Raw genomic sequence first — 25,442 nt, 5'->3', positions numbered from 1 at the left:
TCAATGAATAAATAAAATAAAAACCAGCCATGAAATACAATATATAAATCCAATGCGAAAAATTATTGCTTTTTCTACTCTATAGTAATACACGGTCATCATTTTTTTTTTTATTGATGAAGTTAAAAGTAATTGTTTATGTATATCTTATTACGAAATGTCCGAAGGAAAATACATCACTTGAGGTATGATTTATACAGCATTGTGCTCCTACATGTGTCACGCTCTTGTTCTAAATAAAAGATCATATCTCGTAAATTGACCCGCTTAATACGCGGTCGAAGTGGTACAGTTGCGCCTCCGATACCTAATGTGTTGCCTCCCGCCTAAAATCCATAACAAATGAGAAGAAAAAAACAACAATTGACAACTTTGCAATTCCAAAAATGAAAAAAATAATATATGCATTCATAATGGTGGAATCTGCATAAAAACATCTCAATTTAGTTTCAGTGTGTCTTTTAATAGATTAGATGCTATCTAAAGCTCAGCTCCTTCCTTCAGCGACAATCTTTTATTCATAATTATGCTTATTGCTTGTGCCCATGCAATCGAACGAAATGGCGGGTGGAATAAATACTCATGTAATTGTTTAGTAATGGACGCTTGGACATAACAATACCAGAGTTGTCATTTTTCAAAAAAAAAGCATTCTATTAGAAGACACACACACTGTAGTTCCACTGTGAACACTTAATCATTATATCTGGTAATTGTTATCGACTACTTACCGTCGCCGCAATTGTCGTGTCATTCTCGAGTTTTGGTTTTTTACGTGGCCCAATAGCTTGCAAAGCGGTCAAATTCGCATCTCGTTGCCGAAGCTCCTCCATTTCAGCCCGTTGCATCTCTTTAGCCTATTCAATTAATGTCAATTTACATTCAATGTATTCGATTGAAAATGCATTTTTTGCAAATTGATTTACCTTCGCTTTAAGTTTGGCCTGTTCAGGATCCTCAGTTTTTGATCTTGATTTAGCCGCACGCATTAGCATTTCACGTTCTTGTTCTTCGTGCCGTTTTTGTTCAGCCTTATCCAGTTCTTCGAGAAATTTAATTTGACCGCGTACATCTTTCGTAATTTCATACCGTGGATCAATCTATTTAAATGCCAAATGAAACATGTTCATTAGTTTTACTCTTTTGCCGTCGACTCACATTGAATATTTTTGTATTATATTTACTTTGATTATGTCGATTCGATGTTCGGCTATCACAGCCAATTTTTCAACGATATTTTTTAAACGCTCTTGGCATGCATGCGATATGAGAACAGCAACTTCGTTGCCTGGCTCATCCAAACCATGTTTGCTCATGATACCACGAATTCGCGCTTGAAGCGCCGGCAAATGTAAGAACACTTCATCTTTACACGACCGAATCTGACGACCGATTAACTCTGTTGAACCTAAAATTCTCTGTGATTCTTCCGCCAAATTGACACCACCCATAGCGGCAACATCGTTTATATCGTCATCGCCATACATCGAAGAAGACATTGATGATTGTTGGAAAAATGAAGCCGATGCTTTTCGTTCCTTTTCTTTGTTTGCGGCGCTCGATTTTGATGACGCTGAACCCGATTGGTTTTTAATCGGAACCATTTTCGGTGAGGCCTAACGAAAAATGTAAATTGATTTTATTATTGCATGTTTGAATGAGGCGTATAAATATCGAATTTGTGTTTTTAATAAAACCACTTACAGGTGTTGTTATTGTGGAAGATGTTGTATTTGCGGAAGTATCTTTAGCTGTGCCTTTGTTCATTGGTTCTGATGCCTCCAGCTTTGGAACAGGTGGCTGTGATATGATAATTGGTTGTGGCTGTGCTGCATTTGATGTATTGATTATCGGTTTTATTTGCGTTGATCCCACTTTTATCGTTGGTGTTACTGACTGTTGTTGAATTGTATTACCTACGGCAGTCGTTTTCAACATTTTTGCTATAATTAATAAGTAATTAAAATTCCATTTTAATCAAATTTCAAATTGAAAAAAAAAAAAAAAAAATGAGATGAGTTGCTGAAAATTTCACTCACCATTATGTTGAATGATGTGTGCACCATTTTCCATTACCGTTTGTCTAATTTGAACTGTAGCTGGAGACGAACGCGCAAGAGATACATTTGTGGCACGTATCTGAAATTGGAAAAGCGAATTTATTGAAAACGTATATAACAGAAACGCACATTCATTTCAAATGAACCGAATGAAAAACATGGGCTCACGTGTTTAAAATTCATAAATTAGCTTTATTTGATCTGTCAATTCAGTATGAATATTTTACCTGTGCTCCACCTGGTGCAAAAGCATTTTGGCTGACGGGATGTAAAGCTGGCGGATGTGATTGAATTTGTACATTTGCAGGATGCTGTTGTATGATTGCTGCACCACTTGAAGCACGGATTTGTGTGGAATTCATCATTCTCGGCACATTTATAGGCGCTTGAATCGCTACAATTTAAAAAAAAAAAGAAAACGTCATTCATTCGTATCGTTTGTCACATATTGTCAATTATTAAAGTTATTTACCTCCATTGGGTTCAACGTTTGTCTGCACAGGATTCAATCGAAGCCGAACTGGGGCAGTATGTTTAGTGATTGCTGGTCGTGTTGTTTGGGGAACCATACGAACGGCTGCTGAACAAATTAAAAACGAAATGGGTTAAATTGATTGGATTGTCCTAATTGAATTCAAAGTTTAAAACTCATTAAATGTGAAGCGAAACAAATCGAAATTACCTGCTGGTAAATTAACTACAGGTCTAACTTGAGCGGCAATATTCGACGTTGTATATGGTCCGAATGCAACATTATGCGGTGGCGGTTTTATTCCCTCAATCGTCAGTTCCTTCCTACATAACGATTGTCGAAGGAGCGGTAAACTCTTCTATAATTTTTATCAACGATATGAAATCAGTCCATGCAAAACATATGAAATGTGAATTTTATTTTTTACCTTTAAAAAGCCAATGAGACATGGTTGCGGACTTGCGTTTAATAAACGTTCAAGTCGATCGCAAAATTGATCTGGTTCCACATTTGCATCGATCAGTTCTTGTATAAGTTCCTGAACATTTTGTTCAACCGGTTTTGGTTCTCTGCTCGACAATTCCAATAAATTAGATAAAAATTTCCGACATTTCTCTTTGGTATTATTTAAATTGGCCTGAAAAATGAATGAATGGAAATGAATATAGAATAAAACCAAATGTCATTACATTGTGACAATTTCATTTGGCGATGACGTTAATATACGTACATGCGAAGGAGTTGCACTCGTTGTAACAATGCTAGCTGGCACCGCGTTTGGTGCATTCACTTGCTGCGTTTGAATTTGAGGCTGAGGTGTTAATGCTGCTTGTTGGATTGTATGAGATACAGGTGCTACGGTGGCTATTGGCGGTAATTGACTTGTATTGATACTCTCTCGAGATCTAGTCACTGTATTTATTGCTGACGTTGTGTGAACCGAATTTACAACTATTGGTGTTGCCGTTGACACCTGCTAAATAAAGTAACAACAAACTCACATTCAAATTTGACATTCAATACTGAAAACGATGACATATAGAATATGGAAGCCGATACTCATTGTTGTGTTATTTAAATTTTGTTTTCGTTTATAGAAAACATAATCAAATTTAATTCAATGCATTAGAGTGTTGTTAGTTTTGCATCTATTTTATCAAATTTATTTTGAGTATCGGTTCAGTGTCATATTGTTTCTTGTTTTTTTTTTGTTTACTAAAACATTTATGTTTAACGTGTAAATGTCACTTAAAAAAAACATGTTCTCTAAACAATTAATAATAGTCAGCCATAAACGTAAGATAGAAAGCGATGCAATTACTCTCATTCTCAATCGAAATTATATAGATCTCGTCGAGAATAAATAGAAATAGAATGTAAAAAGGTATATGTATATGGAAAAAACATTGATAAATATTGGCAGCATGGCCTTGTTTTTTCTACGATTATAATTTATATATGTATGAAAATATAACACAGCTAAATTGTTCATTAGTGTTAATAAATGTTTACGGTAATTGTACAGATGGGATCATGCATCTCATCTACCGTTGTGTGTTGCTTCCAATCAATTTTGGAAAATTAACATGAATTTCGTGTTCGAAATCGCAATTATTTCATTCGTATAAGCCAAATTTTAGATTTCATGTTAGATAGAGGAAGGATGTTTATTTGATTGGTTTTAGATAAATGAATTCAAATTTATTCGGTAGATTTTGTTTTTAAATTTTGATTCTTGGGAAATTTTGAATAAAACCATCGAATGGATTTGGGTGTGCTCAATTTAGGAAAAAAAAAAACAAGAATACGAATGTCACTTTGGAACATTAAGGAAGAAACATCACACGGAAGTACAGAAAACAAATGAAGTGAGTGAAATAGATAAGAGGTACACGCATCAGACATCAAAATAGATATCAACCAAAGGTTTGTTTGTTTTTTTTACATAGAACATTTATATTTTAAGAAAATAAAGGAAAAAAAGACAACAGATGCTTTCAATTCAACAATAAACGGTAATTTCGGAATGATTTTTAGTAATATTTGCCTTCGTTTTCACTGGCTGCTGAGTTACAATTGTTTTTCTGAGTGCTAATGGTGGTCCGGTGAATCTACTTACAGATGGAACCGTTTGTATACGAATTGTTGGATTTACACCACTATTTGGTAGATTTTGTTGTGTTGTTTGCGTTGATGGGCCGACATGCAGTAAACGATATTGCCCATTTTCCGTTTTGAGTAGCAGCGCCGAACCCGGTTGTCCCGTTTGCAATGCACTTAACGTAATCTGGTGAAATGAGCGAATAACACATATTTAGTTTTGTTTGTCGACGGTTTTTTTTTTCTTTCTTTCAATTTGATTTCATTTTCGATTTTGCGAGAAAGAAAAAATGAAAACAGAACAATTAAAATGCACAATAACATGATGAATCACTTACACCGGGATTGGCCGGCCTCGTCGCCACCATGTGTGGATTGATAACTACTCGAGGTGAAACCGTTTTATTCTGTGTCGATGGTTCATTTGGTCGCATATTTACAACTTGCACACCGGGCATCTTTGAATTCGCTACGATATTTTGATTTGCCTAATGTAAAGAAAAACAAAAACAAACACACACATATATACAAACGTTGTATCGAAAACTGTACACAAATCTGTTCACATTAAAAATTCGCACATTTCGCGCACAACGTTTAACCAATCATATCAACACAATGGTAAATATGTTGACCCTTTTTTTTATTATTTTGCCATTTTGCATATACCACATACATCTATGTATTGCATCGATTTTGTTGTCATGGAGCATTTGAATTTAACTAGATCACAAAATACTAGGCCACGTTATTGGTTTTTTTCTTCTCTCTTCCTCTCTCTCTATCTTCCTCTAGCTGTTTATTGCACTATCGATGTTTTTATTTGGCTCAAACTATTTATAAATTCATCTAATTCACTCAATTCACTATTCCACATATCGCCAACTTCTTGCTTTAGCTTTTCCTTTTCTTTGACTGATTTTGATTCACTTTGTTGACGAATATCTAAATTTAGTTTGGCCCATTTCAATGCTCGTTCCAGTTGTTTCATACGCATATCTCATTCAGCGCTTATTAAGGCCGTTGTCAAAATGGCCGCCACACGTAAATCTTGATTATCGTATTTTCAAAACATTGTGTGGTAAGTAGTTTGGTTTCGTTTGAGAGTCTTTCTTTGTATTGCGATCGAGAAAAGAAATTTCAAAATGGCGACCGTCTACGTTTGTGTGTATGTGTGTGTATGTATATATATATAAAAAATGTCTTTTAAAATGTCTACTGTGGTGAAGGGATTTTTCGTTTATTTTAATAAATAGATATTTACACCCAAAACACACCTGAATTTTTGAATTCGTTGGATTCAGTTTGTAACTTTTTATTTGTCTTTCTCAAAAAAAAAACAAAACTGCTGGACAACAAAAGCTTTCACTTTGAGTAGAGTTCAACGTTTTAACACTCTTTACAACGATGATGTGTACACTCAACGAATCACAAAAACTGAATGATTTCATCATGGTAGGACTACTCCTATTTATACTGTCCAATCCATTCTAGAAGTTTTTCTATGTATGCGATACAGTATAGCACTAATACATCGACATCGTATGTTAATACATCATTGCACATGAAATACCAGTTTTTATCATTAAAAATTACACTGGAGTAAACAACTCATGTTGGTTTCATTTTTACTAAAGTTCTTTGTTTTACGAAGTTTTTTTTTTTCATCTCGTTTTTTTAAATATGTTTCCACATGTTATCGATAAATAGAGATTTTTTTCTCTAATTACTTCAATTGAATTCAGTTTTTCTTTGTTCGAACCCATGTAATGTACAATTGTACTAGTGCTACACCTTGTATGTTATTGTAGTTGTATTTATGGAGACAAATATACATATTGATTTCGCACCGAATAAAAAAAAACTTTCAAACAATCACAATAATGTTAATATCCATGAACTCGGTCAAATACCAGTCCTTTACACGATAAACCAATTAGAAAATGCAAAATGATGCTGTATTTTTTGTCGAAAATGTCCATAGTAATTGTTAATCCTGAACCGATCTTACATCACCTTTAAACGGATTGTCAAATTGAAATGTTTACTGTACATGCAGTCAACAACTTATAAAACCAAATGAATAAAACTATCTCGAAGTGGAAGGAGTAGTCTACGATATATTTACTACTATTTGAAATGAGATAACATTGGATGTCATGTCGGAGGAGTTAAATTATAAAGAAAAACTCCTGACCTTCATTTTAACTATTAAAGAAGACAAAATTTATCATATGTTATCATACATTTTCATATAGGCCTTAGTTCTTCTCGTGGTCAATTTTGTGCTGGGTAGCAAAACTATATTTTGAATTTTCATATTTTTTTTTTTTTTCGATTTTGGTTGATATTTTCAATATGAAATAACTGAATGCGATTCATTTTTGAGATTTTCATCATGAACATCAAGTTTTATAAGTGATTTGGTATACCAAACCTTTTAACGCAAAATATCATAATTTTATAATATTTTGCAATCTTATGAGATGAATTATAAAAAAAAAAAACAAATGAATAAACATCTGAAAGTTTCATTGTTCATATGTGATTTACAGATGACAACAAATACATTTGTTTGTGACCCATTTGTTTGTGTGTCGACGGGTGTATTGGTGTTAGTGCAATAATAGATTTCATGCAATTTTTCACATTTTCTAGCACATTCACATGAGCTTGTAGTTACGTAGACATTTTTCAATTAATTAAATCCACACACAAAAACGAGATCGGTAATAAATACGACAACTAGTGGTGAAATTTTGAATTACCATTACTACCATTGAAATCGATGATTTATTGGTATATTGAACTTAAGACAACTGCAATTGTTTATTTGATATTTGACCAAGTATTTGACATCGAACTGAGCTAATGAAAGTACTACTATGAAAATTACCAATACACGTAGCAGTAAAGGTTGTCATTTCAAATTTTAACATCAGATGGCTGAATTGTTACAGATGTCATACGGTGTGTGTGCGCGCTTTCAATGGCGACATCTTTTAAGCAATATGTAAACATACGATATGTGGCAATCGAACTCAAATTTGACTATAAAGCGAAGAAGTGGATGGATATTGGTCTTATCGGCACTTACACCTCATTTGTGCTAATTTGTGATTTTCCTACACAAATTTTATCCTTCAATAAACTTCAGAAAAGAACGACCATTTTTACACTTACGGTTTTCTTATGTGTTATGTATCAATTCAAAAAATACATCATTTTTCCATAATTTTGTGCAATACAAATGCATTTTTTTTAACATAAAACCCAGTAGTATTTGGGATTGGATTCACTTTTGGTTTTTTACTTCGTAGAATTGACTAAATCTTCATATTAGCAACGTTAATAGACAATGCACTTGAACACGTATAAAATCAGCAATTTTTGAACTCTAACAGACACTGTTCTTAAAAACAACCTCCATGGAACTGGCAAAACTCAAAAAATATAATTGTGTGAAAACTACAATTTGATATTTTGATCAAAACTGTTATCACAGAGGTGCAGGCACTTTTCTTGTAAGTGATGTCCTTTCTTGTATTCAGGTGCGGAGCTTGAAAAATTATATGGGCATAAGTCTCGTACTTCTCTGGTGCTGATAACAGCTCTGATTTTCATCCTCAAATCTATTTTGATTATTCATTATTATATTTGTTTTTCGTGAACAATAAAAGTTAATGGAATTTCCAAAATAATCTGTAGCTGTTCATTTTTCTTATAATACAGAAAGACAAAAAGATTGAGTATTCTTGATTTCCGTTTGACATTTTTTTTTTCGATATAAATTCATATTTTTCTGATTGAGATATATAATTTTGAGTAAAGGATTTTATTATTTCTTTGTTGTATTGTATAGAAAAACATCATCTGGAAGCCACATCGATCATAAGTTACACATGAGCTGATCTTTCATATTACAATTCATTATTGTTAGTAACATCCAAATTCATTGCAATGACTTGTCTATGATTGAGAAAATTCGAATAAATTTAAGGAACATAAATATCGTTACAGTAAAGCAGCCAATTTCATAACATTGTGAAATGGCAAAAATTTGTGCTAGCGGCAGTATGTTCGCTAGTTTAGTTGGCAACCGCTGTAAGGCGCTGTTTTCAACGTCTTCTCTGAATTTCGTGACATGTATAAATTCAAATACACAAACACAGTATAGCCGAAAATTGTTTGAACGAACCTTCAAAGGTGGCACCTGTTGAGTGATCTGTAACCAAATACTGCGCGCCATTAAACCCGGACTAAAATTTGTGCTGTATAACTGCTGGCATGAACGAAACCAAGTTGGGAGCCAGTCCATTTCCAGGTTTTCCAGTTATTTGTAGTGGTACAACGGGTTACTGTCAATCGGTCTAACGTCATAAGGTCTTAGACAGTATGACGTTCAATTATGCGACACAGGGTCTTGGACACAATGTCGCACTCGTACTTAGACGCATTGTACATTTTAAATACGACATTCGGTCTAGACCCTGTGTCGCATAATATAAGACTATGATGAATTTGTATTCAGGATTGTTCACACCGCAGCCATTGCCATTTCAAATACTGATTTTTTCTTATATTTTTGTAAATACTGCCATAATATAAATAAAATCGATTTCAAATTAAAAACGGATAAATTTATAAATTGAATAGGATTTGTGTACAAAAAATTCCATAAAAATGCATTATTAACGGCATCAACATAATCGGCATCGGTGCTCCAGACAATCTAGCGGTTTAATTGGTTTAGCTGTTAGCGATATATCAGCACTACAAGAGTTGGTCGGTTTGGATCGTCTAACGCGTCAAGTGGAATTGATTGTAAGATTGGAAGTCTTTTCTTTTTAAATTGTTTCCATTGGTACCATTTGTTTGAATTCAACTGAAAATTGTCAACAAGGTGCACTGAATTCATGAAATTTTGAACTTCAATACTACACATTATAAATAAATATTGAAAAACAAAAATAAAATATTTACCAATAGTTCTGCAAAAAAAGTCTCCAAACCAATTGTACATTACTGTATTATTAAACTATCTTGTTCCAAAATGACCTTGTCAATTTTTGCATCATTTTTTATCGCATGGTTGTAATTCATTTAAAATCGAGTGAACGAGTATGTCATTCTAAACATGGACAACATCACAGATGAAATTGTCGTGATTGAAGATGATCAAAGCGTCAGAGCATACATCCCAAACCTAACAGTTTTTAACAACATTTTTAGTGATACGTTAACGTAAATTCACCTGCATTTGTTTGACAGGTCGAATTCAAATCAATTTGATGGTATCCCATGCGCCGATATCTTTCATTAATTCAACTGTTCTCGTTGTATCCCTTAAATGATGGCACTACATCTAATAATATTTTCCAATTTTGGATTTTTCGCTGAAAATAAATGAAATTAGATGAGAAACTTGAGCAAAACTTATACTTTAGACGTGATTTACCAATTTAACATTAGCCCGGAATACGCGTCGGCCCGCCGTCAATAATAATAATAATAATATCGAAATGTCGAATGTTTACCAAAATTCGAATAAGTTTTTTCTCTAAATTGTTAACAGCTTTGAACACTGAAGTTCGAATCAAAACTGAAGATTTAACTTAACGAACATACTGAACCAAAACGAAATACTTTAATCGGCTGTTTTTCAAAACCAATTTAAGCAACACCGTACTCTGGTGAGCATTTGTAGTAGCACTATTGATTTATAGTGGAAAAATTCAAGTGAAAAATAAAGTCAACGATTAAATGCTGACGAAACATTTTATCTTATGTTATTGGGTGTATCGATTAATTTCCGGAATCTGACAACAGATGTCACCACTTGTGCGTTGTAGTAGATCAATGACATATACGTCATTTGAAAGGCCTACTCAAATAATGTCAAAATCAGTCAAAAGTGTTTCATTTGTTTGTGTGTATCATTTTTTTTTTTCAACGATGGAAAATTTTGAAAATTGGAGAAAGAAACAGCATTTGCGGGAAATTTTGTTAAGCTATTTTTTTGCAAAGAAAACTGCAGCTGAAAGTCATGGTTTACTTGTGAAATTGTATGGCAAACATGCTATCGCAAAAACCCAATGTTACGTGTGGTTTCAACGATTTGAAAGTGGTGATTTTGATGTTCGAGACAAAGATCGCCCAGGTCAGCCAAAAAAATTCGAAGATGAAGATTTGCAAGCATTATTCGATGAAAACTCAGCCCGAACACAAAAAGAACTTGCATTAGAGTTAAATGTCACTCAATCAACCATTTGTGAACGTTTGCGTGCAATGGGAAAGATTCGAAAGCTAGGGAAATGGGTGCCACATCAACTCAATGAAAATCAATTGAGAGCACGAATCACAGCATGCCAAAAACATCTTGCCGAGCACAAAAAACATAGCTTTTTGAATCGTATTGTCACTGGCGATGAAAAGTGGATCTATTACGATAACTTAAAACGTAAAGGAGCGTATGTTGATCCAGGCCAACCAGGATCTTCACAGCCAAAACGAGATATTCATTGCCAGAAGGTTATGTTGTGCATCTGGTGGGATCAGGGAGGAATCGTGTATCATGAGCTGCTAAAACAAGGTGAAACGGTTACAGCTGATTTCTATCGACAACAACTGAACAAATTGGCACGTGCATTGAACGAAAAACGGCCGTTGGTAGCGAGAAAGCACCACAAAGTTTTGTTTCACGATGATAATGCTAGGCCAAATCGAGCACACATCGTCAAACAAAAGATAGAGGAGTTCGGTTGGGATCTGCTTGATCACCCCCCGTACTCTCCAGACCTTGCTCCTTCAGACTACCACTTGTTTCGATCGATGCAAATGGGCTTGTCCGAGATATCGTTTCGAAATGCTGAAGGAGTGCGAAAATGGATCGATGAATGGATAGCTTCAAAAGATGAGGAATTCTTTCGACGCGGAATCGACAAGCTACCGAAAAGATGGGCGGAAGTCATAGCTAACGATGGGCAATACATTGGTTAATATTGTACGGTTTTTTTTTTAAATTAATGTATCTTTTCACCAAAAAAATTCCGGAAATTAATCGATACACTCAATACCTTTTCCTGATATGATCCTTCAATAGATTTATTCTTTTTTTTATTGTGAAGAAAATAAAAACGAAATTCATGTGAAAATAATTATTCTTTAATAATTTAGTTGAAATCAAAAACAAATGGCGAACAATCACGTCAATGGAGTAATTTTGTTTTCTTGATTTCGTCGAATTAAATACCATATCGAGCATGTTGTGAATATTAAAATACCACCGATAAGCATTGTATAATGAACAACGTCAAGAAGTAATAAAATATATGTTAATTTCCAATGGACTAATGATTGCATATCCTCATTTAGTTCTAGACCCTGAAAATAAAATAAAATTACCCTGTTCATATCACTACAACTCATTTTAGTTACTAAATTATCCTGCTGGATTAATCAGGATGTTAAGACCTGCTTAATTTTTAATAAAGGAATTACCTCTTCAATCCAAACAATTGGAAATAGGTATGTTTTTAGTTTTTCCGTTACATCGATCGAATTGATTTTTTTTAGAAACATATTCAATTGAAGCCGTTTCGCACCTCTTATCGGATACCCCGTATTCTATGATTAGAATGATTGTAAATTTTGGACAAAATAAGAAAATCAAAATAAATTAATGATGTACAAAACTGAAATAAGAACAAACCAATTATGGAAAATCATCAATACAAACCGGTTCAATGTCAGCGAAAATTAAGTGCTTTTCTAAATCTGGTTTTAGACCGCTCACAGTTTGATATTCGGGAGCCGTATTAAGCATATGAGGCAATGTGATGACGATTGGTCCCCCTGAGTATTAAAAGAAAAAGAAAATGAACCCATAACCATTAAATTTGATTTAAATTTGATTTTTTTAAAATTCTTCGATATCAAGAATTTTGAAAGAAATAATTCCACGATAAACCGCAGATTTTCAAGAATTCTATTATGTTAACTTTCGCTTTTATTTTCGATATATGCATATTTTTACACAATTAATTCACATAAATTACAATCAGTGTGCGATACACGATGTCACAAATGTTTAAGCACACAAAAAGAACTAAAAAGATATACATTGTGATTCAAATTCGATATTTATTTACACATAAACTAAAATCGTTCTATCGCACGATCAATACTTAATTTTTTTTTTACAATTTCTTATTTCGTCCATGACATATGACGGTACATTAAAATGCTTCGAATTTTACATGGAAGGAGAGCGAGAAATCATTAAATGATTCCATTCAGCAAATTCAACACTTTTTTTAAAGAAAATATTTTAAATCGATTATAAAATCGGCATGAGATCAGATACAGAATACCGATCGCGTAATCGGTTTCAATATATATATATATATATTTCTGCATGTTCATTGATGAGCGATTGAATTGTGACTTTATTGCTGTTTTATTCCCGTGAATGAATAACGCCATACACGTGGTTTCGGGGTCGTTGAAATTGCTGCATTCGATATTTGGTGTGTTGAATTAAAAATTCGAGGAGATTGTGCGATGTTCGATACTTGCGATTGGGCAAATGTTTCAAATTGTTTGCTTGTCGGTTTAATCGTCGTCGTCGATTGTATTTTGTTTGTATCCGATAGGCGATAGGAATTTACAGAAAATGACGGTGCCGCAATCGGAGAAGTGGCTTGAGTGGGACGAACAGCATAATGGTTTGCAAATGTAATCGAATTTTTTGGTGCTGGTGTTGGAAAAGTATATCGTTCTGGTGCTTTTGTCGTCAATCGACCCAGATACAAATCGAACAAATTAAATTTACTACTGGATGTTGGCTTGGCCGAATTAGAAACGGTTTTGATTAACGATTTTTGCGTTGTGGTTTTTGGCATAAGCAAAGTTTGCGGTGCAGGTGTTGGGAGCTGATTAGTTTTCTTGGAAAAGCCAGTCAATTGATTCAATGGGAAAGATGGTTTTGGTGTCGTTGTTGTAAAGAAATTATTACGTAGTGCCGCGATTGTGTGTTGATTAGTGGTTTTTATTCCGATCGGAGCTTGAACTGAAGCTGGCGTCGTCGATTGAGTGCCAAATGTTGGGAATGCTGCAGCAAATGTTGGGAATTTTACAGGAGTCGTTGGCGATTTCGTTGTAAATCGTGACACTGTTCCAAACGATGGACGCTGTGTAGTTGATGTGGTATAATAGTTTACAAATTGTGCCGTTGCCGATTGGATTTTTTTCGTTGGCGGTGCGGGTGTGAATGGTGCAAATGTTGAATGCTTAAATTGATTCAATGGTGTCAAAGATGCAGCCACTGGTTGAACAAATAAAGTGGATAATATTTTCGTGTCATTTTTGCGTGGTTCGTTGTTAGCAAAACAATCATCGACGAATGAAGATGTTGTATGTTTACAGAATGGTTCGTACGTTGTCCATGCATTCCAGCCAGACCCGAATAATCTGAAAAGCGAATATTTCCCGTCAAAAAATATATATGAAAAATAGAATTAAGCAAATGCAATTTTTACCTTTCATGTTCATCGAAAATTCGCTTGATACACTGGACGTCATTGTCAATGTTAGCGTCACGAAAACTAGCACACGATGCGCTGCATGCTTTACCTACTCCCGTATTGGAGCACCAATAAATGTCGCTGATCTGGAATAGTCCATGATCTAAACTGCCATCGGCATTCGATCGTCCAATTGCCGATGTATCGAAATTTGATTCGTGTTGTATGATACAAATCCACGTATGTATCTGTTCCAATGGTAAATTGTATTTATATCGCAACTCTCTCGCCAATTCGCAACGTTCGTAAACTTTTCCATTTCCATCCGATTCGATTGAATTGGTATTGGTAATTTGATTGTTTGCATTGAATGAAAAGCTTTTCGGCAGTGACGGTTTAAAATTGGTAACGACTGAGATATCATCAAAACATCCAGCAATTAAATCCGACGATCGTCCGCGACAATATGGTTCATAGACATTCCAAGCGCCAAATCCAGATCCATACAACTTTTGATGCGTATCATAAATAAGTTTCGCACATTGATAATCGTCGGTTATATCGGAGTCTTCTAATGTGCTACAATCCAAATTGCATTGTTTGCCCCTGTTACCATCGTTTGAACACCAATATTCATTATTGATTTGGAAAAGACCATGGGAATTTTGTCCCTTCGCCGATGTTGCTAGATTCGATGAATACAATGCGATGCACACCCAATCGGCAATTTGATCTTTTGGTGTATTGTGGCGCCAACGTAATTCTTTGGCCAAATCACATTTTTCATAGGCACGACCTTGGTCGATGATCGAATTTGATAATATTGAAACAGTTGGTTTTATTGGTGGCGGCGCTGGACGACGAATTTCGTCTGAAAAACAATCGCTAATGTATTGATTGGTTTGATGTCGACAATGTGGTTCATAAACGGTCCATGCATGAAAACCTGCTCCAAATAAACGTTGATGTTCGTCATAGATTTGTTTCACACACCGTACATCGTCCGATATGTCGGCATTTCTAAAATCTGAACATGCTGCATTGCATCCTTTACCTTGGCCAGAATTTGAACACCAATAAATGTCACTAATTTGGAATAGGCCATGATCTAAACTACCGTCACCATTCAGACGACCAATTGCGGCCGTATCAAAACGTGATTCATGATTTGCAATGCACACCCATGCATGAAGTTGCTCCAATGGGATGTTGTGTACATTTCGTAGTTCTCGGGCCAATTCACATTTTTTATAGATTTTGCTACTTTTTTGTTCAATTTCTGGTGATTTTGCCGGCAAAAAGAAACTATTTGGTTTAATATTGGCCACAGTTGATGGTTCATTGGCAAAACATTCGCTCAATGAATTTTCGGTTTCGTATTTGCAATGATTTTCGTACGGACCCCAAGCACCGAATCCATTACCAAACAGTTTTTGATGTTCGTTGAAAATTGTTTGCACACATTGAACATCGTCAGCGATGTCACCGTCTTTTAAACTACCACAATTGATATTACATCCTTTTCCAATGCCATTTACATCACACCAATATTGATCATTTATCTGAAACAATCCATGACTACTGCTGCCATCAGCATTTTTTGGCGCTTCAAATGCTGTATTCAGACTAGACAGTGTTTGCGCGATGCACACCCATGTGTGAATCTGATCTTTGGGCAAATTGTGCTTGTAGCGAAGCTCTTTTGCCAATTCACACTTACTGAATACCTTTCCACCACCGCTCAAAGTTTTCTTTTTGAATGCTGGCTTTTCGATCGATGCCGGCGCAATAATGCCCGGTCTATGCATCGGAAAGATTATCTCATTCGAAGTATCCGTATCAAAACAGCCGGCTATAAACTGATCCACATTGTGTTTACAATAAGCTGGATACACTGACCAGGCATTGAAACCGTCTCCTGATAACCTGTTTGAACAAAAGAAAAAAAAGTTTTGTTTTAATAAAAAAAAACAAATTAATAAGAATTGAAAATGAAACTAAACTTAAAATACATGAAAATTTCCGAGCAATAATTCAAATACTAACCGTTGATGTTCATCGTAAATTTTTTTCATGCATTCAACATCGTCTGAAATATCGCTATTCTCGAGTTTTGCACAGCTTAATCCACACACCCATCCGCGACCGGGCGGTGAACACCAAAAAATATCACTGATCTGAAACAGTCCATGGTCCAAGCTTCCGTCTCCGTTTAGATGCCCAACAGCCGATGTATTATAGTTTGATTCATATCTTGCAATGCACACCCATGTTGCAATTTGATCAAACGGTAGATTGTGTATAAAATGTAATTCACGTGCCAATTCACATCGTTCATATATTTTATGAGCTTTCTTCTCTGCGATCGCTTTTGCTTTATCCTTTTGTTGAAATGATTTACCACTGTTTGGTTTTTTCTCCATTGTACAATCCTTGATAACATCACGTCCATCCGAACAGTATTGTTGATAAATGGGCCAAGCGGTGAAGCCATTTCCGTGAATCCGTAAATGTTCGGCATAGATTCGTTTAACACAATCGAAGTCATCTTTTAAGAATACATCATGCAATTGATCACATCGAATTTTACACGATCGTTCCAATTGCCAGTTGTTTGAACACCAGTAAACATCACTAATTTGAAAGATTCCATGATAAGTGGCACCTGATGCGTCCGTATTTTTCGACGATGTGTTAAAATTCGATTGATACTGGGCGATACATGTCCAGGCATTAAGTTCATGATAATCGATTTGTGGATTAAAATGTTTCAATTCATGGACAAATTCACAACGATCGATCGACTTGCCATGACTGACCGCAACGAATAGCCAATTTACAATGAAAACTATTGTTGTCAATTCACATTTAAATTGCATATTTTGTTTTCTATTTATTTCAACCACTTTGAAATATTGATTCGAGTCGAATTCAATTGTCCAGTGTATGCCTCTGTAGCGGGCGTTTAACGAATATTTAAACGAAATATGGCTTAAAATGTGCCAGAAAATTTAGAAAAATATTTCATTGAAACATTGAAGCCATAGAATCGTGCCTATGTGTATAGTATATGTATATTGTTTTTCCTTTATTCCACTGTATTCCGTTAGTCTTCTTTTTTATCTTCTTCACTTTTTCCAAAAAACTATTTACATTTTCGTCTGTAAACAATAATTTTCGCGCGTTACTTTACTTCTCGTAAATTATCTCTACTTTTGATTTACAAAAAAGAAGTTGAACAAGCACGAGCCGCAAGCGCACCACTTTTATGAACAATATTGAACCGAACTTCTCAATGATTTGCACGAGACTAAACTGAATACAGCATAAAAACAACAAACAAACCTCTACGAAAACGATATGTGTTGTATATCATTGAATTCTAGAATATGAAATTTTTCATTCAACATATCTGAATGTATGAAGGCATGCGAACATCTTCTTTGCCCATTGATATCGTATCATCTCTTTCTCTGCGATGTGGCCCATAAAAAACTCTCAATTTTCAAATCGACATTATTGTGTGTCTTCTTTGTAACGTTTGTGTGCTGTTGCTGCTGCTGTTGTTGTTGTTTATTTTTTCTTTTTGCCATCGATATTATTCATTGAATTTTGGCTTTGTTTACAAATGGAGGGAAGGAGAAGCAGCTCGTCCACAATAAAATGATGACAAAGACGTTAAAATATACATCGACAAGTGTATGCAAATTAAACTGGAATTTAGATAATCGCCCGTCGTTCTGTTTGAATTGCACACACGCTATCAAACATAACTCTCACTCTCTTTCGCACGAATGCGACTCGTATTTGACGAAGTTTCCGTCAATACGCTCATAATCTGTACGGCACAAATGAAGAAGAAACAAAAATAAAAAGCACTTAATCAAAACAAAATGCGTTGAGCACGCTGTTTATGCTTGCCATCGTCACACTGCCCCACTAGAAAAAAATGTGTCAAATAAAATTCTAATTCTCGACCTGGAGTAATGAGAATGGATATCATTTCCAATTGTCGAATATTGCCAGAAATGACATGCACATACCATCAGATCGCCAACACAATTTAATTAGACTTGTTTGCGATTGAGGTGTATTAATTTTTCAAAAGATCAAATTCACCTGTTGTGCTTGAAATGCCAAATTTACCATTTCAACTTAATTATCGCATTTTTATGGATTCCCATCAAAATCGTAATGTGTCTTTGTTTATTCTTTTTGGGGGGATAATCTATGCATTCATTTATTATACCCTTGTTTTATTCAAATTAATCTGGATTTTATTGATTTTTTTTTCTATCTCTCTTTCGCTCTCTCTCCATGAGAGCTTCAGGTAAGCGCATGATCATACAATTTCCCAACCAAAACATAATCCAAACACATTCCTATTATCGGCTAATTTTTCAAAATGCTTTATAATCAAGTAATATTTTCTCTTAAATTTCTTTGCCACTCAACTGGAATTTATGCATCAAAAAGGTCATAAATAATCTATTTTATAAATTGAATGAAGATTTGCGTAATTAAATTCAAATTCGAATGAACTAACATGAGCATGTTTGCACTTTAAAACTGGCTATACAACAATTTTTCTTTTTATCAATTTGTATTTGAATGAAACGATGATAATACAACAAAGAAGCATTGAGAAATGATGTTGTTAGAATCCATTAATATCGAAGCGGGTTAAATTTAAACGAGTCAGGAAATATTTTTAATTTTGTTCAATTTGACGGATTTATGGTTATTATCATTTGAATAAGATTTGTGTTCCATATGCAGATATATACGTATATGTTGGTCTTACATTTTTGGACACTCGGAGATCATTTGGTCCGGAAGTCCAACTCAAACTCAATATGTACTCTGAGAATGTCTCATGGGATTGAAATATTTACTATTAAGATTTATTCTAATACAATGTAGTAATACAACAATATGTGAGGGTCGACAATTTCTATGCATCTTTTGTCGGAAACAAATCGTTTATTCTTTGACCTTAAATGCATCTATTGAAGAGAAACTAGGTTTCTACATTTGAATGGCAGCAATAGACGACATTTTATGACCACATTTTTTTTTCTCTTTTTTTGTACTAAACTCAATAAAATGAATTGGTTTTTCTCGAAAAAAAAAAAAAAAAAAAAAAACAACAAATGGAAAATATTTTACTACTTTAAAAAGATGATAGGGTATGACATCAGTTGACATTATCGCATTAAATTTAAATTTTTGTTTAAATTAATTCGACAATCATTCAAAATTTGTATTCGGAAACGTGATAAATTTAAGTATTATTCAGGTGTCGAGCTCATCACACGGGTATAATACAATTTGCCTGAATTGATAGTCGACTTTTGGCAGGATAAAAGGTATCCTATATAATAAGTCTTACGATAACATTCTGAAGAAGTTTATCGATATTTGACGGAAACAAGTTTTTAAGTTTGTGGTCAATGTCGTCGTTGCGTTTAATGGGGACATTTGCATGTTGTGGTTTTAATCGATCACTCCTAAAATTAGTTTCACACGCAAAATAAAATTTCGAACGCAACGTCAATGTAGATTTTTATTACAACAAAAAGAAATTCCACAATAATTTGGCCTCTCACACGATTAGTATATTTCGAATGCCAGATTTCATTTTGAGAACATATCCAAAATATGGATCAATCCCAATTAAAAAAGACAAAAATTCATATATTTGTCGCAACAAGGAAGTATCATATTGTGTATTTTATACCTAGTCATATGTCACACGAAAATTTGTAAATTTTCGTATTGACGTCTTGAATCAACTTCTGATCCGGATTATTTATTAACTTTATAGATTTTGTTGTTTTATTCAAAAGTAGCAACAGAATCCGTGTTTCTGAATGAATAAACTTTAAAAGCGGCACGCACATCCATTTAAAATAGTGTTTTGACGAATGCTGATGAATGTCGTCTATCTTGAATTGAAAATTAAGTCTATCTCTATCTCTATTTTAATCAACCGCTTTTAAATCATTTTAGTTTTGATGACAGTGTAAAGGTCATGGGTTTTGGTTTTTAACATATTATCATTTTATTCACGACCCAAACTATTCGAGTTGTTTGATTTTCATCTACAGAATAAACTAGAATGTTAATTTTTGTTTATGTTGTTGTTGCTTTGGCCTCTAGATTTATGCGAACGCAATGCGAATAAGTTTTAAATTACATTAAGAAATTAATTTTTTCAAAAGCGATCGGATTCGGACTATTGAAATACGAAAAAAAAAAATCAAGTAGAATTGATGTGGCTAATAAAAATCGATTAGAATTGATAGCTGTATATAAAAGAAGCAATAAATCACAACGATCACAGTATTTGGCCCAGACCATAAAACAAATACATCATCAATACAAAATGGCAAAATATTTGGCAAATTGAATGAAAAATAGCACCACAAACCAAACCCAATCGGCAACCTTCACAGACCATTTTTTATGTCTCAATGGAATTTCGATGCGAAACTGTTTATATACATTTTTAAATTTCACTTTCAATGAATCCGCTGTTTCAAATGCGAATACTATGATTTATTATTGATTTGTGATGTACCAAACAACAACAACTATTCGACACACACACAAAAAAAATAGTTCAACGTATTCAATTTATGACTGTTGTCTGGCTTTTGTTCTTTTTCATTTCAAAATAAAGTGGAATTCTTGAAAATGTATAATCGGTATAAAACCCCTGGCTAAAAGCAATCAACATTTATCGCGCTTTAGCACGTGCTAATTGCATTCGATAAAATCTTAAATTCCACAACAACTTAGAACTTAGACGCGCAGACACATTAACAAACAAATTGAATACTTGACTTGAAAAACAATATGAATGTTATTGCGCTCAATCACTTAAGATGCGATGCACAATTTTCGTAACTATTCGAGTCCATGTAATTTACCTTGGCAAGTGGTCAAGTCCATTGCTCCTTTATACAAGCAACCATTCGGATGTGATGGTATATTTGGAATTTTATCAATACAAAAGCATTCATTTCCAAATTCAGGACCGATGTGTTCCAAAAAATCCTCCTTCACCTCGAAACGATATGCATTAATTCCGGCAAAGGTGACTTTCTTCTTGAAGTGCACCCGCACCGAACTGTAAAATTCAATTGAAAAATCATTCAGAAATTGTTTTGCAATTCATAATTTTGTTGATTTCACTATAGTACCGGCAAATATCGGCTGCGAAAATATAAAGAAATCCATTTGATTTTATGTGCGGAGCGAAAACCGTCGTATCAGTCCCATTGATTATGTTACACGTTGATGTTTTACCATCTTTAGAATTTAGCCAGGTTTTAAGTATTTTTTGTTTATTCCATTGTCGAATTAATCCCAATTTGGTGATATCACCAACGCCTGTATGGATTTCGAACAAACCATCGTCCGTATTGTTTTTCTATTCATAGTGGCGAACAAAATTCATTCAATCTCAAGTATATTATCAACAAGACGGCTTTTCACACATCATTTATGTTTTGCTCTAAATCTCAATTTAATTATCTAAACAAAACATCTGTTTATGGCAGTCAAACTAAGGTCGAGCTCCCTGGCTATTTAAAATTTTCTAATTACCTACAAGATTCTTATAAGTTAGTAGCCTTGTTGGCTCGAGCCTAGATGTGTGATGTTAACAATCGAGGCTTGCGATCAGTCGCATATTCAAGCTGCCAAATCGAATGAGATGAGTACTCACACTTTATGCGAGTTTTCATCGAAACGCATTCGATTTAACTGCTCCGATTTAAATTTGAATCGAATTAGCGAATGGTACTTACATGTCCAAACATCGAGAATCTTAGGCTGCCGTCGTTCATTTCTTTAATCGCTTGTGGCCTTTGCATTTTAATTGCCTTGCAAATAAATTCAGCAATGCCACTTGGATCAACACAGAGTGGTATACCTATCAAAATTTTATTATAATGAAAATTTCGAATGAAGCTGTAAAAAAATACGCACCGCTGAATAGTAAGTTCGATGGTTTAACAGTCATGAATATAGATGCATATTGTTTGCCAAAAACCTCCTTTAATTGTTCATTTAGAAAACCAAGTTGACCTGGTTGCTTTTGCGCTTCCTGTAAAACTGACTTCACATTTTGCGAAAATATTCAAAATATGTTCAAAATTCATGGATATGAAGTGCAGTAAATAGTTATAAAGACATATGAAGAAAACGCCCATGTTTATACAACTCGCTTGCTGAATTTCTTAATATTTATTCAACTCTTGCTCAGAATTGTGCGAATCATCGTGAACTGTTTGTGTTTACACCAAATCACACTATTTACCAGAGTATTACTCAGTGCTGCTACCATCCACAGCATATTAAAACCAGTGATGGTTTTTTCCTATCTGAATAGCGCTAGCTATTCGCAGCGTCTGAACAGCATTGCTGCCCAGATGCTGAATCGAAGCGGTTGCCGCACGCGTTTTGTACCACACAACATATTGTCATATAGTCTAAGTAACCAGTGAGCTCACAGAGTATGATACACTAATACCATAGTCAGCATACAAACGCATGTCGAACAGAGAACGAACGCGAACGTATATGCTCTGTGTGGTACAAACGAAGTGTGTTGCGCGTGCGGCAACCGCTACGATTCAGCATCTGGGCAGCAATGCTGTACAGGCGCTGCGAATAGCTAGCGCTATTCAGATAGGAAAAAACCATCACTGATTAAAACATCTTGCTGAGAATGCGTCATCCGTCACATGCAAATGTACGTAGCAGTTTATACATCACAGCGAACAAGAATGCATGCATTGTTCTCTTCACGATTATGTGACTCAAAACATTCAAACGATTCTATAGAGAACAATGCATGCGACGGACGACGCATTCTCAGCAAAATATTTTAATATGCTGTGGATGGCAGCAGCGCTGAGTAATACTCTGCTATTTACACTGATATTTGAAATGGATATTTTGTCATAAAAAGACATTCAGTTTAAATGCAAAAAGGAAAAAAAAACGAGGGTGGAGCAAACGATGATATGCAAATATATACAGTGTTTGCAATCACCTTTTGATTTTGAAAATGCATGCCAAATATTGTATTTACAAATCCAGAAATAAACGTTCGTATTTCACGCCATTGTGATACCTTTCTTTGCATTCGAATTCTCGATTTAAAAACATGTTTTACTGTGTTAATGATTGGTATTCCTTCTAATGTCTTATTAAATGTTGTTCCAATGCTTTTTATAAATCTTCCAATGCCTTTTCTAATTCCATAATCAGCGATTTGAAGGACACACTTGTCCATAGCCAAATTTGAGTAAACAATTCAATGAAAGTAAACAAAAAAAAAAAACAATATCTAAATTATGCCCCAGAACAAAAAACATACTAAACACAAAGAAACTGGAACTGTGTGCGTCACAATTATATTCGATTGTTTCATCATATTTTTTTTTTTTGTTTCGAATGTTTCAATTTCAATTTTTTTTTATCCAAAAATTGAAATGCCATCAATATTTAAAAATAAATTCCTTTCACCTTTTAAATGAAGCGCACACATTAATATTGGATACTTACGTTTAATTGAACATTGAGAACAACTAAATCATCGCTTTCTTTCAATGGAGCCGAGGCTTCATCATCGAATATAAACTTTTGAATGCCACGAAATATCACATACCGTTTATCATCTGTAAATTCCAGATTCTCTTTGTGTCGATATTGTCTGGTTTGAAGAGTTAAAAAAATATTGAAATTAAAATCATGTCAATTTCTTTGTAAAGTTTGCATCTGAATTTCGTACCGGTAAACGTACGGGCCAACTTCTTTGACGTTTGGAACGCCACCATCGATCACCTCACTTGGATTGGTCACATTGAAAATAAATACTTTGAATGATAACGGTTGCGGTATATTAACAAATCGTTCAAATGTTTCCGTTCCTTCTTCCAATAGGGTTTGCTTTTTCATTATCAAACAGACAAAATCACGTATATGTTTTAAATTGTTCGAAAAATGTTAAAAATGTTCGAAAAGCAAAAAATCCAAACATACTTTATCTACGTTTAAAGTGACAAGAGTTGGAAAAAGAATCCATCCAAAAAATGCGCCCAAAACAGCCGAAATAAAACCACAAACAGCCGCAATGCCAATTTTTGAGTGACCTTTACACTTAAAGTAACACATTTTTCTTCAAATTCCGTCAGTTTCCGTCTTTGTAATATTTACGCGACATCTCAACGAATCGCCACAATCAACTGAATAACAATAATGGTGTGATGATAATTGGAAACAAAAACTATCTGACTTCATGCAATGAATTCAACAAATGTAATAATTCAATAAAAAAAAATTACACAAAATTGTTTAACATGAACTAGCTAATCTTTTTCATCCATTTTTCATGTCAAATTATGGTGAAATTGTGATTGGATTCGAGTGAATCTAAAAACAAAACACATAAAACAACAACAAAAAAATTAATAATTATAATGACATTCTCGTGTCATGAATAATAGTAATAATAATATTATTATCGGAAATATATCGTAAAAGATGTATGTAAAGCGCTTGCATTTATATATATTTATTTTATTGAAGTTCACAATTAAACTAAATTTCGGGCGATGAGAGATCAATGATTGAACGATAAGAGGTTTATACTTTGTTGAATAATTAATGTGGATCATGGTTACCAAATATTATACATATCATAATGGATTTATTATGGAAAATATTTTGTTTTCGGTTTGTTTTAGTTTTTATCTCATGCATCTCAATTGAATTGAAATTGGCCTTGCAATGGACTTTTTGAGCGAAATTCATTACATGGAATCTGTGGTCGTACATCGTACATCGACCTTAATGGTCAAGTTAAGCGCCAATCATTTTATGGAAAGAAAGTGAGTAATCCAATTGGAATTTCAGCATATTGATCACATTCATTTGAAATGATCTAAAATAATGTCGTCATAAGAGACACAATGATTGTGTGGGTGTGTGTGTTTTGTTTTTTATGACACACTCATATAATTCAAGGGGCAAGAGCAGAAATAAAACCAAAATTGTTATATATTTAATGTTATTTTTACGACATTTTTATTAATATAATTTTTGTCATTTTCATGAAAAATATTGATAAACATCGTTTAAAAAAAGAAATCGGTCTCATATGAATCTAAATGTAGACTTAACACTGTAATAGAAATTATCTACCATTTCTTATCTAGAAAAAAAGGGTTAAAAAACAAAACATCGTTATTTTTACCGAAAAATAATTCC

At 34.0% G+C, this 25,442-nt stretch overlaps 3 protein-coding genes across 10 annotated transcripts; all 3 read right to left on the bottom strand.

Annotated features, from left to right (window-relative positions):
- Positions 1 to 48: 48 nt before the first annotated feature.
- On the bottom strand, positions 49 to 7,495 carry LOC116338590 (transcription initiation factor TFIID subunit 4). Of its 8 annotated transcripts, none has more exons than XM_031763958.1 (15): positions 5,910 to 6,090; positions 5,309 to 5,788; positions 4,971 to 5,120; positions 4,580 to 4,819; positions 3,263 to 3,508; positions 2,960 to 3,169; positions 2,743 to 2,890; positions 2,533 to 2,640; positions 2,288 to 2,454; positions 2,040 to 2,139; positions 1,705 to 1,916; positions 1,185 to 1,616; positions 927 to 1,100; positions 732 to 857; positions 49 to 326 (listed from the first exon to the last, which is right to left on the bottom strand). In XM_031763958.1, exons 2-15 carry the CDS (start codon positions 5,336 to 5,338, stop codon positions 177 to 179), a joined length of 2,493 nt encoding a protein of 830 aa, XP_031619818.1. In that variant the 5' UTR covers positions 5,339 to 5,788; positions 5,910 to 6,090; the 3' UTR covers positions 49 to 176. The 8 variants fall into 8 exon arrangements, with proteins under 8 accessions (XP_031619818.1, XP_031619814.1, XP_031619815.1 ...); XM_031763954.1 differs by having other exon boundaries at positions 1,705 to 1,943; positions 5,910 to 6,089; XM_031763955.1 differs by having other exon boundaries at positions 1,705 to 1,943; positions 2,533 to 2,637; positions 5,910 to 6,089.
- A 4,336-nt stretch (positions 7,496 to 11,831) lies between these two features.
- Positions 11,832 to 24,359, bottom strand: LOC116338460 (sensory neuron membrane protein 2). The gene is made up of 10 exons (XM_031763727.1): positions 24,216 to 24,359; positions 23,965 to 24,122; positions 23,739 to 23,886; positions 22,155 to 22,284; positions 21,974 to 22,098; positions 21,365 to 21,594; positions 21,092 to 21,291; positions 12,371 to 12,486; positions 12,133 to 12,258; positions 11,832 to 12,015 (listed from the first exon to the last, which is right to left on the bottom strand). The coding sequence occupies exons 1-10, from the start codon at positions 24,345 to 24,347 to the stop codon at positions 11,836 to 11,838; spliced, it is 1,545 nt and encodes a 514-aa protein (XP_031619587.1). The 5' UTR covers positions 24,348 to 24,359; the 3' UTR covers positions 11,832 to 11,835.
- On the bottom strand, positions 12,751 to 17,446 carry LOC116338459. Its single transcript, XM_031763726.1, has 3 exons — positions 16,203 to 17,446; positions 14,172 to 16,082; positions 12,751 to 14,103 (listed from the first exon to the last, which is right to left on the bottom strand). The coding sequence occupies exons 1-3, from the start codon at positions 17,033 to 17,035 to the stop codon at positions 13,080 to 13,082; spliced, it is 3,768 nt and encodes a 1,255-aa protein (XP_031619586.1). The 5' UTR covers positions 17,036 to 17,446; the 3' UTR covers positions 12,751 to 13,079.
- Positions 24,360 to 25,442: the final 1,083 nt, after the last annotated feature.

The sequence above is a fragment of the Contarinia nasturtii genome, unplaced genomic scaffold (assembly GCF_009176525.2).
Source record: "Contarinia nasturtii isolate CC-2019 unplaced genomic scaffold, AAFC_CNas_1.1 Cnas_scaffold_414, whole genome shotgun sequence".
NCBI classification, from domain to species: domain Eukaryota; kingdom Metazoa; phylum Arthropoda; class Insecta; order Diptera; family Cecidomyiidae; genus Contarinia; species Contarinia nasturtii.
This window is presented reverse-complemented; position numbering and strand designations above follow the sequence as displayed.